Source organism: Helianthus annuus, chromosome 13, assembly GCF_002127325.2.
Source record: "Helianthus annuus cultivar XRQ/B chromosome 13, HanXRQr2.0-SUNRISE, whole genome shotgun sequence".
Classification (NCBI taxonomy): Eukaryota; Viridiplantae; Streptophyta; class Magnoliopsida; order Asterales; family Asteraceae; genus Helianthus; species Helianthus annuus.
Window position 1 is genome coordinate 154949923 of NC_035445.2, and position 14749 is coordinate 154964671.

General features: G+C 33.8%; 1 protein-coding gene and 1 long non-coding RNA gene across 3 annotated transcripts; one reads left to right on the plus strand and one right to left on the minus strand.

The window, feature by feature from the left end:
* The first annotated feature begins 4668 nt into the window (after positions 1-4668).
* Positions 4669-8029, plus strand: LOC110903420. Of its 2 annotated transcripts, XR_002571918.2 has the most exons (9): positions 4669-4834; positions 5068-5150; positions 5245-5464; positions 5567-5595; positions 5755-5798; positions 5967-6050; positions 6183-6236; positions 6323-6409; positions 7589-8029. It is a non-coding gene; the product is annotated as an uncharacterized LOC110903420 (long non-coding RNA). The 2 variants fall into 2 exon arrangements; XR_002571917.2 differs by lacking the exon at positions 7589-8029 and having other exon boundaries at positions 6323-6613.
* Positions 8030-12075: 4046 nt separating this feature from the next.
* On the minus strand, positions 12076-14531 carry LOC110899813 (stemmadenine O-acetyltransferase). The gene is made up of 2 exons (XM_022146703.2): positions 14317-14531; positions 12076-13548 (listed from the first exon to the last, which is right to left on the minus strand). Exons 1-2 carry the CDS (start codon positions 14529-14531, stop codon positions 12192-12194), a joined length of 1572 nt encoding a protein of 523 aa, XP_022002395.2. The 3' UTR covers positions 12076-12191.
* Positions 14532-14749: the final 218 nt, after the last annotated feature.

The following is a 14749-nucleotide window of genomic DNA, read 5'->3' on the forward strand; positions in this document are numbered from 1 at the left end:
ACAATTATTGAATGGTGTTACATATGTGCTGAATGGTGGTTTTGCAGTGTTATTCGTAGTGTTTTTACAGAGATCTTTAAAATAGTGTTATATACTTATTGAATTTTGTTATATATTTATTGAATTGTGTTATATATGTGCTGAATGGTGGTTGCAGTGTTATTCGTAGTGTTTTTTTAGAGATTTAAAAAAAAACATGTTCCTATAATTAAGGTGTTATGAAATGTTTTGAATTAATTGAATTAATGATAAAATTACTTGTTTACCCTTTTGAATTAATTTAGATTGAGACACATGTCATCTCCACAATATTTCTCACCTTTCTCACACTTTAGACCTTTTTTACAATAACCTTACCCTATATATAAATATATATATATATATATATATATATATATATATATATATATATATATATATATATATATATATATATATATATATATATATATATATATATATATATATATATATAAATGAAAACCACCCCCAGTTAAAAGAACCACGAGAACCACTTTCCAACCGTTGATCTTGGGAGATGGATGGATGAGATTAAAGTAATAAAAACAATATTAAATTCTTTTTTTCTTATTATATTTTTAATATTTTAATGTCAAAAGGATAGTTTTGTAAATCTGTTTGTTTTTTCTTTATTGTATTTATTGTTTTTTATTACTCTTTTGTCTTATTAAATTCTTTTTATTAAAATCAAATTTTTTAATTAAAAAACAATTTAAAATCTGATTTTTTTACAAAAAACGTTTTTACGAGCCGTTTTTTACGCGTCATTTTTTCGCCCCGTTTTTTACGCTCCGTTTTTTACGCCCAGATTACGTGTCGTTTTTTACGCCTCGTTTTTTATACGCAATTTTTTAAGATTCGTATTTACGCGCCGTTTTTTACGCTCCGTTTTTTGCGCGCGTTTTTACGCTTGATTTTTACGCGCCATTTTTTTACGCTTGGCGTTACGCGTCGTTTATTACGCCCCGTTTTAATGCGTCCTTTTTACGCCCTGTATTTGGGCGCCGTTTTATCACCCGGTTTTTTTACGAGCCATATTTTCCGCCCAGTTTTTACCAGCTGTTTTTTTTACGCCCCGTTTTTTTCGCCGGTATTACGCGACTTTTTTTACAAATACGTTTTTAATCTTTTTTTTACGGTTTTAAACTTTTTTTTTACCAAAAAAAAAACTTTTTTACAATTTTTTTTACAAAAACTTTTAAACAAAGAACAAAAATTTATACGAACTTTTTTACGGTTTTAACCTTTTTTTTACAAAAACATTTTTTCTACACACACGTTTTTTTTTTTTTTTTTTTTACTTTTTACGATTTAATTTTTTTTTTTTTTACAAAAACTTTTTTACCAAAAATTTTTTACAAATTTTTTTTATAAAAACTTTTGTTACAAAGAGACTTTAAAGAGGAGAGGGAGATGATTTGATAGTTTTGATTAGGGATGGCAATGGGTCGGGTTTAGGTAATCCCAACCCCAAACCCGATTAGATAAGTTTGTCCTAAACCCGTCCAAAAACCCGTCGGATTTCTAGCGGGTAAATACCCATCGGGTATACCCGCAGGTTTCAGGTAACCCATTAGTTTTAAAAAGTTTACCCGTTGGGTATATCCGACCCAAAACCCATCCGATAACTACTAATTAATCAGTTACATTTAGTATTATAACTAAAGAAATATATCAAATAACTATAATGTATACAAGATAAAATACCTATGTGTATAGAAAAAAGGATGTATTATATATTTACATATTTAAAAATATAAAAGAAATTATATCGGGTAAACGGGTTTATCTTGTCGGGTAATTAGGTTGGGTATACAGGTATATCACCAAATCCCAAACACATCCCAAACCCGCGAAAAAAATAAAAACTAGACCCAAACCCGTCCCAAACCCGATTAACCGACCCCAAACCTATCCCAGATGTGTCGGGTTTCGGGTTTACCCATCGGGTTCAGGTTCGATTGCCATCCCTAGTTTTGATTAAAAAGAGACTTTAAAGAGAAGAGAGAGATGGTTTGATGGTTTTGAAGAGAGAGAAATTAAAATGACTTTAAAAAGAGAGTTTAAATGGGAGAGAGATGATTTGATAGTTTTGATTAAATGACCATATTACCCTTTTGGTTGTCATTATCTTATTGGTGGAGAGTGGTTCTCGCGGTTCTCGCAACTTGGGGTGGTTTTCATTTTAGCAACTTGCGAGAACCACCTCTTATTGCGAGAACCGCGAGAACCAATGTGAACACAACCAAAAATGCCTAAAAATAGCTAAAAATCACAGAAAATTTTTTTTTTTTAATATTTTTCATATAAAAATCGCTACTTTTCGAAGGCAAAATTTTTTTTTTTTTAAAAATGTTTTTTTTCGCCACTAAAAGTAGCGATTTAAGCATAAAAAATATTTAAAAAAAATTAGTTTTTTTTAGGTTTTTTGGGGGTTTAGTTTTTAGCATTTTAGCTTGGGGGGGGGGAGGGTGTGGGGGGGTTTAGGTTTTTGGGGGTGGGGGAGGGGGGTTTAGGTTTTCTTTTTTTTTTGGGGGGGAGGGGGGTTAGGTTTTTTTAGGTTTTTTGGGGGTTTTAGTTTTTAGCATTTAGCTTGGGGGGGTTAGGTTTTTATTTTTTTGAGGGGGGGGGTGGGGGTTAGGTTTTTTTTAGCTATTTTAGGTTGTGTTCACATTGGTTCTCGCGGTTCTCGCAATAAATGGAGTTCTCGCATGAGCCCCTCCCTATATATATATGGGCTCCTAAGAGAAGTCCACACTATTTGACAAACTTGAGAAGCATTCTGGAATCTGGACCACACATTTACCTAAGCTTTTTGTAATATACAAATATGTATAGTTTAAAATCAACTATATACATATATGTATATTGTCAAATATTGAATTATACATATGTGTATATAGTCAATTTTAAACTATACATATGTGTATATTACGATAAGTTTGAGGAAAATGTGTGATTCAGAATGCTTCTCAAGTTTCTCAATTAGCTTAGTGCTTCTCACACGATCCTAACCCTATATGTGTGTGTATATATATATATATGTGTGTGTGTGTGTGTGTGTGTGTATAGAAGCCGGCCGGTTATTGTATAATAGGGCTTAACGTACATTGCGTACGCGAGGCATTATGAACATGCGATGATGATTTTTTTACATCCATGCAATTTATTCATATATATATATATATATATATATATATATGCGATTTTGGTTGGTTGTTTTGAACATGCGAAGTTTGATTCCCCCATGCAATTTCATGTTATGAACGTGCGATTTCTGGTCGTGTACCTAATGTACATTATGGCCAATTTTACGATATACTTTCTCTCTCTCTCTCTCTATATATATATATATCTATACTACTTTATAAAGCATATAGGAAGGATAGAATGGTCTTTTGCCACTTTACAAGTCTTTAAAGCCCATTGTACAAACCTGTTAAGCACAAGTGTTGAAAACTTGTTTTCAACACCTGATGATAGCCACGCGGATCTTACCGGATCAACTTGACCCGGTTTTTGTTTGATGGATCCAATATATTCTTATTATCACAGATCTAAACCACAATTTCATCAGCCGCTCCACAATTATTTCACTCTCTAAACCCTAGATCCTCCACCGCATAACTGAAGCACCTCCACCGCACCTCCACCTTTCATCCATGGAACCTGTCTTTGCCATCACCGTCTTCTCCCCTTTCATCCATGGAACAGGTCTTGTTTTTTACCCTATTTTGTACGTTTTTTTTAATCTTTGTCAGATCTGTGATAATACTTTTAGATCTGTTTTAATACTTTTAGATCTGTGAATCTGTGATAATACTTTTAGATCTGTGTTGGTTTTGTGATTATTTTAATGTTCTGTGAATGGATCAACATTAGGCTTTTTGTTTGATAATTAGGGCTTTGTCAGATCTGTGAATGGACCAATTTTAATTTCTTGCATTAGGGCTTTGTCAGATCTGTGATAATACTTTTAGATCTGTTTTAATACTTTTAGATCTGTGATAATACTTTTAGATCTGTGATAATACTTTTAGATCTGTGAATCTGTGATAATACTTTTAGATCTGTGATAATACTTTTAGATCTGTGTTGGTTTTGTGATTATTTTAATGTTCTGTGAGATTTATAGAGAAAACGTAATTTCTGTTTCATAATTAGGGCTTTTTGTTTGATCTAATCGGTTACTGAATTATGGTTTTGTTTGTAAGGAGAATCCGATTGCAAGCTCACCGGCGAAGGAAGCATACAGGAATCGGCTGGCGGACAGCCTCAACATGGACAGAACTAACATTCTAGCTTTCAGGAATAAGCCTCCGACACCAACAGATGCGGTTCCAAACGAGTGGTCTTCAGTGCAGCAGGCGAAGCCAGTAAAGGCCCTTAGATACATCCCTCAGGTGATTATTTACAATATCTGTTTGTGATTAAATTCAAATTTGTATTATTGTTTAAAGTTCTAAAATTTGTATTATTGTTTAAAGTCCTAAAATGTTAAGCATGCAAATATGAGAGTTAGGGCCAAAGCTGTTGTTTCGATCTCTCAGTATGTCTCTAAACTGGTATGCATATTGCAAAATCACCCTCTTTTGGTTAATATTTGTGTTTTTAAAGATGAAATTACTGAATTACCCTCTCATGTCTTAGATGTAGCTTAAGAAGTCAATGTCCAGAAGTTATGTTGATGTTCTGTATTTATTGGGTGCAGGAATATTGTAGGTTATGTGGTGGATCGGATCCGAAAACTTGGACAAAATGCCATAGCCGCCGCCTCCATCATGACGGCTAGGGTTCTGATGAGTTGAATCTGGTATGATGTTCCCTCCTAAGACATAATCAATATTATTAATCTGCATGTTGTTAATTTCAATCTTCATTGAACTTTTATTAAAATGGAAATTGAAAATTTTATTGTTAATTTATTTATTGTTGCTCGATTTAAATATCATTTATTAATACCAGATAGTTTTCGTGAGAAAGTAACTTTCGTATCCTCAAGGTTTAAGATATCTTGCTTTAATATTTGTGTCTTTTGCTTTGTAGGTGAAGCATATCCGCAAGTCATATGCCATCTGTTTTCGCATAGCCATTGCTTCTGCATTTGCTCTACATAATCCATCTGTTAGGTAATCCTATGATAAATTTCACATTTACTTTTACGGTTTTACCTGCTATCAAATTCTGATTTTTTTTTTTTTTTTTGGTTTTGTATCTGCATAGGGAGGGACGATACGGGATCCCAAGAACAGGCCCTTGTTGTGCTGGTACATGATATGGGTCCAAACTAGGAGCTTATAAGTTATGCCACTGTTGATGTGTGTATTTTAAGTCTACCTTGCTAAATCGTGTGAGATCGGGCTGCAAGACCAGGAACAATGTGCTTCTTGCTGTTCCGGCACTTCTCTATGCTATCAATAACTACTTGAAGTTCATCATGCAGGTAGCTTGTTCTATAATTAATAGCCTTATATCCGATAACATAACTTTATTTTCTTTTATACAATATCTGATTATAATTTTTTGTTGCTCTATTTTAATCCAGCAACTGTAAAGATGCTGAGCAATCTAAAGGTAATTTTTGTTAGCATCGCCCCATATTCTTGTTTATCACTTGTTTTTGAGTTGTTAATGGGTTGTGTTATCATGATTTATAGCAAATTATATGATTTATGCAGTTCTTTTTGAATTTGATACAAATTAATTGAAGACTACATGTTCTGGTTATTGCAGTTTTGCTAAAGATAATAATGAAACGTTGATTTTCCATTATTCAGGTTTGTTAAGAGACTCTAAATCTTAATATTTATTTGCATTTTTTTAACATGCTCAGACTCAAAATGTAAGCAGATCTTGATATTCTAATATTTATGACATATCTTTTGTGGCTATTGATGAAGATGATGACTAAGTTTTTTGTCATTTTTTTGTGGTTATTGATGAAGATGATGACAAGGAGTTCGACAAAGAAGCATTATGGCAGAGACTGAAGTACTAAGAAAGGAGAGCTCCTGGGATAAATGGCGCAAGTGAGTTTCTTTAAATGTATATTCTTTTTTTTAAATCAAGGGTCTGGGTGAAATCATTTAGCCCTGTTAAACAACATATTTATTTTAATTATTTACGCATGATTATTTACGATCAACATGTTGAAATTTAAGTTCTGTGGTGAGGGCCCATATGGAGCAATGAAACAAATACGGAACCTGGATAACGTAAGGATTCCGGTTGCCTACCTACTGAAGCTCTTCATTTTTTGTGTTTTTATCATCAAACTAACCAATAATTGTCAATTGTGCAGCTGGTCAATCACATCGGTCTGTACTCGGCATTTCCGGCACATCAGATTGTGTGGGGTGGCTTATTGCTCTGGCTTAGTGATTTGCTGGTGAGGATTTTCTGATCTATGGAGTCACTCTTGTTTTTAATGTGAAATAGTTTGGACTATCGGTTAAGCAGGCTCATTAACTCTCGACTATAATTTTGCTTAAAAGTAAGCACATTAGCATATCATATATTTGATGTATTGCATATCACTTGCAGGCAAGTGTAGAGTTGTTTTTTATTGGATTGGTCTAATTACATTTTAAAAGAGTTATGTTAACCGACAACCATATAAACAAAGATAGTTTAACTCACGTTCAATGGCCGTTTTAGCAGAACCCATATTTGTGAGGACACAAACCAATTTGATACTTTTTAAACGTCTCAACCTGCACCTGCTATAGTGCTACCCTACCTGAACATTTCGCTTCCATCTTTGTAATATATTACCTTGTTAGCCGAGTCCAGTTCATAGTCGGATAATAGTTTTTTTTATGGCGCTGGTTGAAATTTCCCCCTTAATTGCAACCACAAGTAGGGTTGTAAACGAACCGAACGAACACGAACAAGACCTTGTTCGTGTCCGTTCGTTAAGGAAATAAATGTGTTCACGAACGGTTCATGAACACTTACCGAACGTGATTTTATGTTCGTGTCCGTTCATTAAGGAAATGAGCGTGTTCGCGAACGGTTCACGAACACAAACGAACACAAATAAATTTGGCGAACGCGACGAAGGATAAAGATATATGGCCCAGAGAGCAGTACTCGAACTTGAATCTCTTATTGTGGAACGGAGGTCGATCGTATCCGCCGATGTAAATAATGAGAAATGAAAGGGAAATGATGCATAAACAAGCTGAAATTTGGTTTCCTAGTTTAATTGTTAGGGCAATAAAATTAATAAAAGTTTAATAATATAAAAAAGTGCAAATAAAATGTAAGAAAGTACAAATATCTTCAATTAAAACACAAACATGCGGATATAAACGAATGCAAATCAACGAATGTTCACGAACACCTTACCGAACATTCACGAACACAATCGAACGAACGAGACCTCTGTTCATGTTCGTTCATTTAACTAATCGAACGAAATTTCTTGTTCATGTTCGTTCGTTTATTAAACGAACGAACATAAACGAACTTCCCGCCGAACGGTTCACGAACTGTTCGCTGAACGTTCGGTTCGTTTACAGCCCTAACCACAAGACTGGCTTCACTATTGACTACATTGTTGCAGGTAACGGAAATGGCACTTCTGACCATAGATTAAGGGAAGAGAGTTCTTATTGTGTAAGCAGTAGGTATTCATTTTGAGTATGGATGTAAATTGTGAAGTAAGTTAGCTACTTTAGTTCCATTATGTTTTAGGGGTTGGGAACAAGTAATGCTATTAAAGTGCAGAGTATTGTGCTGATCTTGAAAAGGGAGATGAATAATTTTGTGGCAACCGGAGCTCGCTTTTAGCAAAAAGAAGATTGGAGGCCAAAAAGAGGCAATTGAACTTGGGGACAAATTCGGTGAAGATTTTAAATTTGGATCCAAATTTTAAAATGGGTCCGTAAAAATGCGTCAAAATTGGGTGAAGTACCCTTTGAATGTAATTTGTCATAGCCCGTGTTGCAGATAAAAAACTTTATGGATTTTGATTGATTAAGTTTGTAATCCAGTTTAATTGTTGTAACAGTTATATAAGCAGCTAATTTCAAATATGACATTCAAAGTCAAAAAACTTTTAGCACTTTTGTTTAGTGGGATGTGTATCTGAACTCAACTTTTAGACTACCCTTTGTGGCTCACTCGACAATTTGGATTCATCCTCTAATATTGCAACACATGGTGCTGACTAGACACTAACTCATCACGTTACCCATTCGTACCTCCCCTCACCTGAGCCTGTTATGGTTAACCTCCGCTCGCCCTAGCTACCACACCCTCAAAACATTTGCTTGCCCAGGCTACCACGCTCACCCCTGCGCTCAAGTGTGACCGCTTGCGGCACCCGTTGCGATGCACGCGAGCCACCTGGCTGCCAACGTAGCTCACCGCAGCGCTAACGGTTGCCACAACGCAGTCTTATTGTTGTTTGCACCATACACAACTCGACGCCAACGAAGAAGCTGGAATCGACATGCTTGATAATAGTTTGAAGCTAACGTCAATATGAGCCTAGCATGTGTGTTTCTTAGTTTAGTTTTAATAAACAATCACAATTATATTAAATTAAAATGTACTAATTTTGGTTTTTTTATTCATGCAATACAAAAAAATTACATATACAAATGAGAACCTTATACTTATAGTGACTTAACTAGATAGTTGCAAACCCATATGGCACTATTGATACATGGCTTTTGGTTATGGGCTGCTCAACCCCCATTGTTGTTGGGTCCCTATTACGAGTCTCCACAGGACCACAAGCATGGTTCATAATTTCTTTTGACATTAGCCCTGAGCTCATGTTGTAGCCAAAATGTGCTGATTTGCTATAGGTTTTTGGTGCCACCAGGTAGTATTTCTTAATACCTTTTTTTTATATAAATTCTATATCTTTTATTTTATATTTGACAAAAAGAACTTAAAACGAGTGTGAAGGTTATCGCCGTCATTGCGAGTAGTCGATTTGTGAGAACCAAACTGATTAAAACGATGAGCCGAACAAGTTAAAGTAATAACCAGTTAAAACAAAAATAAGAAAATAACAGACAGTTAGTAATTTGAAACTGTTAACTGATCTCATAATTTTCATAATGCAAATGTCATAGACCATTCTAACCTGAATCTATTATTGTCATAGCTCATTCTGACCCAAACCCATATTTATCACTCTATTTGGATCTGAACCAAAATAACATTTTTTCAAATGATTGGTCATGAACCAAACCCATTATAACCCAACCTGCTAAACCCATTTTGCTAGGTATATTCGTAAACAAACTCTCAAAGGCTATGATTAATGGAATGAAATTTAAGGGGGTGTTTGTTATTTTAATATAAGCTTTTAGCGTTTTGAGGGTGTTTGGGATCCAAAATGACTATTTGATTATATGTGATCAAAAAAATCATCATCAACTCCACATTTTTCTAATACATCTAAAATATACTATTTCCTACTAATATTCCTTGTTAACAGTGTAAGCTTGATCTTGTGGATCCTGAAAGCAAGCCAGAAAGGCTACACTGTCGATGTTAATCATTGATGTTTCTAACCATGGTATCACATTACTTTAGAGAAGTGATGGATAGTTTAATGAAGTCTTACTGAATCAAAGTGTTAAAGGGTTATTTTTTGTTTGTATTGGGTTACATTTAGAATGGTTTTTAACAATGCATTTGTTCTAATAATTTCAATATGGGCTGAGTATGAGTACTCACATGTATGGGGCCCGTTTGTTTAGCTGTATTTGAGATTTGGGCTTAACTTGGGGACAAATGACATATCTAAGGTATGTTTGTCATTTTTTATTGTTATTAATTTTAGAATCCGAAATATGACTTTCCTAGAGTAACCGGATGTAGTTTGATTTCAAACTTATTCTGATTTTCTTTAAAATTCAAAGAAAGAAAGTCCTAACATTCTATTACATTGATATTTACCCGAGAGGATTGATAAACTAACAAAATCGAGTATGTTTCCCGCCCCGTACAAAGCCCTAAACTCACCATCCTAAGTGATATGTTTCCCGCCGCATCGCGCGGGTAAACGACTAGTATATATATATATATATATATATATATATATATATATATATATATAGGGGACCGCTAGAATGAGAACCACCCCGAGTTGTAAGAACCACGAGAACCGCGACCCGCGGGTGGCCGTTGACCACGAAATTTTTTTTACACCTAGATCCGTATATTTTAAGACCGGGTGTAAATTTTGGGTTCAAACGGCGCGCCCGAGGGGGTAGTTTTTTACGCCCAAAGTTTGGGTTTTTTTAATTTTTTTAATTTTTCTTTTTTTTTAACCAAACTTTGGGCGTAAAAAACTACCCCCTCGGGTGCGCCGTTTGAACCCAAAATTTACACCCGGTCTTAAAATATACGGATCTAGGTGTAAAAAAAATTTCGTGGTCAACGGCCACCCGCGGGTCGCGGTTCTCGTGGTTCTTACAACTCGTGGTGGTTCTCATTCTAGCGGTCCCCTATATATATATATATATATATATATATATATATATATATATATATATATAGGGTAAGGGTAGTGTAAAAAGGGCCTAAAGTGTGAGAAGTGTGAGAAATGTATTATAACACTATATATAATACTATATAACACCATATAAACACCGTGTAACAATATGTACCACCATATAATACCATATAACACTATATAACACTATATAACATTATATAACAAATATAACGCTATACATCTATCATAGACATGCTATCAGACAACCTATAGTGTTATATTTGTTATATAATGATATATATAGTGTTACATAGTGTTATATGATATTATATGATGTTACATATTGTTATACGGTGTTTATATGGTGTTACATAGTATTATATATAGTGTTATAGTACACTTCTCACACTTTTTACAGGATTCTCTACCTATATATATATATATATATATATATATATATATATATATATATATATATATATATATATATATAGGAGGGTTTAAATGAGAAGAATTTTTTTGTAAGAATAAAAAAAAACAAACTTCAACCAATAAGAATTCTTTATTTTACTTCATTTAATTTTTGTATTTAATATGGGTGTAAGGGTATATTTGGTAAAATTAGATAGATCATTAATTGTTAGTCTTTCTTTTTAATAGCTAACTAAATTAAATTTGTAACTTATTTTAAAAAGAATATATATCTTTTCAAAGAAGAAAAAAAATTAATTTAAGGTGTAGGATAAATTATGAGGTGTGTAGGATGAATTACGAGTTGTGTAGGATAAATTTTAAAAACGTGTAGGATAAATTTTGATGTGTCTAGCCAAAAAATTTAGTGTGTAGGATGATAATCTTTATGACTAATTAATTAGTCAAAAAGAATAATAAATGAGATGAGAGAAAACTATTTAATGTTTTATAATTGTACCCTATATATATATATATATATATATATATATATATATATATATATATATATATATATATATATATAGGTAGAGGATCCTGTAAAAAGTGCTCAAAGTGTAAGAAGTGTGAGAAGTGTATTATAACACTATATATAATACTATATAACACCATATAAACACCGTATAACAATATATAACACCATATAATACCATATAACACTTTGTAACACTATATATCATTATATAAAAAATATAACACTATAGGTTGTCTGATAGCATGTCTATGATAGATGTATAGTGTTATATTTGTTATATAATGATATATAATGTTACATAGTGTTATATGGTATTATATGGTGTTACATATTGTTATACGGTGTTTATATGGTGTTATATAGTATTATATATAGTGTTATAATACACTTCTCACACTTCTCACACTTTAGGCCCTTTTTACACTATCCTTACCCTATATATATATATATATATATATATATATATATATATATATATATATATATATATATATATATATATATATATATATATATATATATATATATATATATATATATATATAACTGAAAGTAGCAGAAATTGTTGTTAATATATACGATATACAACTAATTTAAGGTTAATAATTAATAATGTCGTGAAAGAGATTTAATAGCTTCAGTATTTAATAAATAATTCATATAAATAAAAGTAAACTTTTGTTAACTGAAACGTCTAATCATTTTATTTATACATTAGAAGACTATGATCTTCACAACTGGACAAACTGAAGATTGAAGCTATAGGGGGCTGGGATTCACTGATGCATATGACAGAAGCTCAGCATTACACTTAACGCCATCCATTACTTGTTTTTCCAGTGTCACCCAAGCTTCTATACCGTCACCGGAACACGAATCCACCAGAAACGCCCGGTTTGTAAACAGTGGAACATCTTCATTCAGGTGATTACCGGTGCAAAACCATACCGGCTTTCCCCATCCGAAATCAGCTTCCTTAGATCCAGAGTTACACAAACTTGACGTCAAATGATACTCGGTTTTGAAATCGCTAAACATTTCCATGGAGTTTCTCAAGCTTTCCACGAACTTAACATGCCCGTTTACGCCTTTCAGTTCTTCAAACGACTCACTTTTACTATCCGATATTGCATTCTTTATTTGGCTCGCCATGGATGCTACATCGAGGTTACTTGCACTAGGATCAAACCTAGCTACTGCCCCAGATTTAATGTTTCCAATTGAATAATCAGGCAGTAAAGGTGAAAATTGTTGTCGGATGTCTACTGGCATATGTAGAAGGGACGGCTTGGATTGTGTACTTTCAATGGTAGCACATTTCCAGAGCAGAGCCAGTACAGCCACGACTCGACTGACTGGTTGATGCTTAGATGCTTTGGCCTTGAGTTCTTTCAATGCCAAAGCATTAAAAACAAATCTAGTAGTTGACGATTTCCCGTGTTTTATATAGGCTGAGGAAATCGTCAGATACCATAATGGTGAAAATGCTAACTTAGGGTTTTGTGGGAACATCGAAGACGAAACAAAATTGGGATAAACCTGATTAGTGTCTCGTCGGGCGATTGCAGCCCAAGTATTCATGAATATCATTGTGCTACGTGCGTCAGCAAATTTATGATTATGTTGTATTGTAATTGAAACACCTCCACAGTTAAAGAAGTTAACTTGCACCATTGAAACATAACATCCCACCAACGGTTGATTTGGGACCGAATCAACAATGGGTATCAAGCGTTTTAAAAACTTATTATCAGGTTCTTTAAGCAGATTATTGAGCTGATCATCGACTCTTGTCTCGACGTAATACACACCAATGTCGTTACAATCAACATGAAGCTCACTGGCTAACTTTCCTGCAAATGGGTGCATTCGAGTTAGGGTTTCGGATAGTGATTGCTTCAGATGATTTGATCGCTCCAATATGACATCCTCTGTGCTCTTCTTATTGTTATTATTATGACCTTGATAAAAGAACATAAAGGGGTGGTATATAGGGGCCTCAATCTGATCGAAAAATGAAAGCTTGTAATATCTTAGGTTTTCGGGTGTTGGAGAACATGGTTTAACGTGTTCTCTTGAAATAACTTTGATTTCAATTGCATCCTTTTCATTAGAACTGCAAAAAGAGAAAGGTAATTAAAGTTATATTTGTCCCTATAGGGGACATTCTTATGTTCACAATAAAAGAAAGTTTGAAGTGCATATATGCTTTGGTGTATTTTTCGTACAAATATCTAGGAATTCTTGTTAAAAAGAATTAAGGTTTTGATTTTTAGAAATCTAGGAATTGGTGTTAAAAATAATTGAAGTTTCGATTTTTTGAACGGCAATCATAATATAGTTCTAAGAGCATTCACATTGGATTCTTTATCTATATTTATATAATTACACTAAAAATCACTAATTTTTCTCTCATTTTTAATTAAATAATATTTTTATACATTTATTATTACCTTTAAAAATATTAAAAAATTTATACGGGTGACATGATCAATGTTTCCCATATATTTAGATCTGAACTCACAATCACTTAATAGCACGCATAATCATTTCTTGCAATATAAATTTTCTCACTCACAAAAATATAAGAATTGCATTGTGAATACTCAAAAAAAAGGTAGATGCACGGTACACCTGATCACGGAACATATCTTTTTCCCAAACTAACGACCCGACAACGTCGTCTGGCGGTGAAACCCCTGCCAACCCGAGAGGCTGAAACATGTTTCGAACCCGTGACCTCGAGTGTTCTCGGGCTGGTTTAAGGTGGGGTCGATGGCCACTGGGCTGACACCCAATGGTTACATTGTGAATACTCTAAATCATAATAAGTTATACTTTGCAATATTTGAACTCTCCACTTTTTGGATGAAAACTATAATACCTGACGTTCGTGTGAGGAGGATTTGTCTTAGTTGACATAAAGCGAGGACGTTTCTGCATGTTCATTAGCCATGCAACTTTACGTCCGTCATCTTGAGGTGGGACAGCTCTATCAGAAACCCTAGCTGGGCTGCCGTAGAAGGCATAACCACCATTTACGTGGCGATGGTAAGCTGGCCGGCGTGACGATAGAGTGGAGATCATGAAACGTCTCATGGTTGTGTTTGAGGTATCAGATCCCACCTCGATTGTCAGTTTTTATAACAATTCCTTGTCCATTTTAAAATTATTTTGATAGAAATTATTTAATGTTAAATATAAGTTACGACTTCCACGCCAACCACGAGGGCCATTTATTACAAGATATAATCCAAATTCGATGCGGCCGCTCGATCTCGGTGATCAAATCCCTATATATTCTTTTAGACTTTGAG

Coding starts and splice junctions, on each gene's coding strand:
- LOC110899813 (XM_022146703.2), bottom strand. CDS start 14,531: ATGAGACGTTTCATGATCTCCACTCTATCGTCACGCCGGCCAGCTTAC. Junction 13,549..14,316: donor CCTCCTCACACGAACGTCAG/GTATTATAGTTT, acceptor CTCTTTTTGCAG/TTCTAATGAAAAGGATGCAA.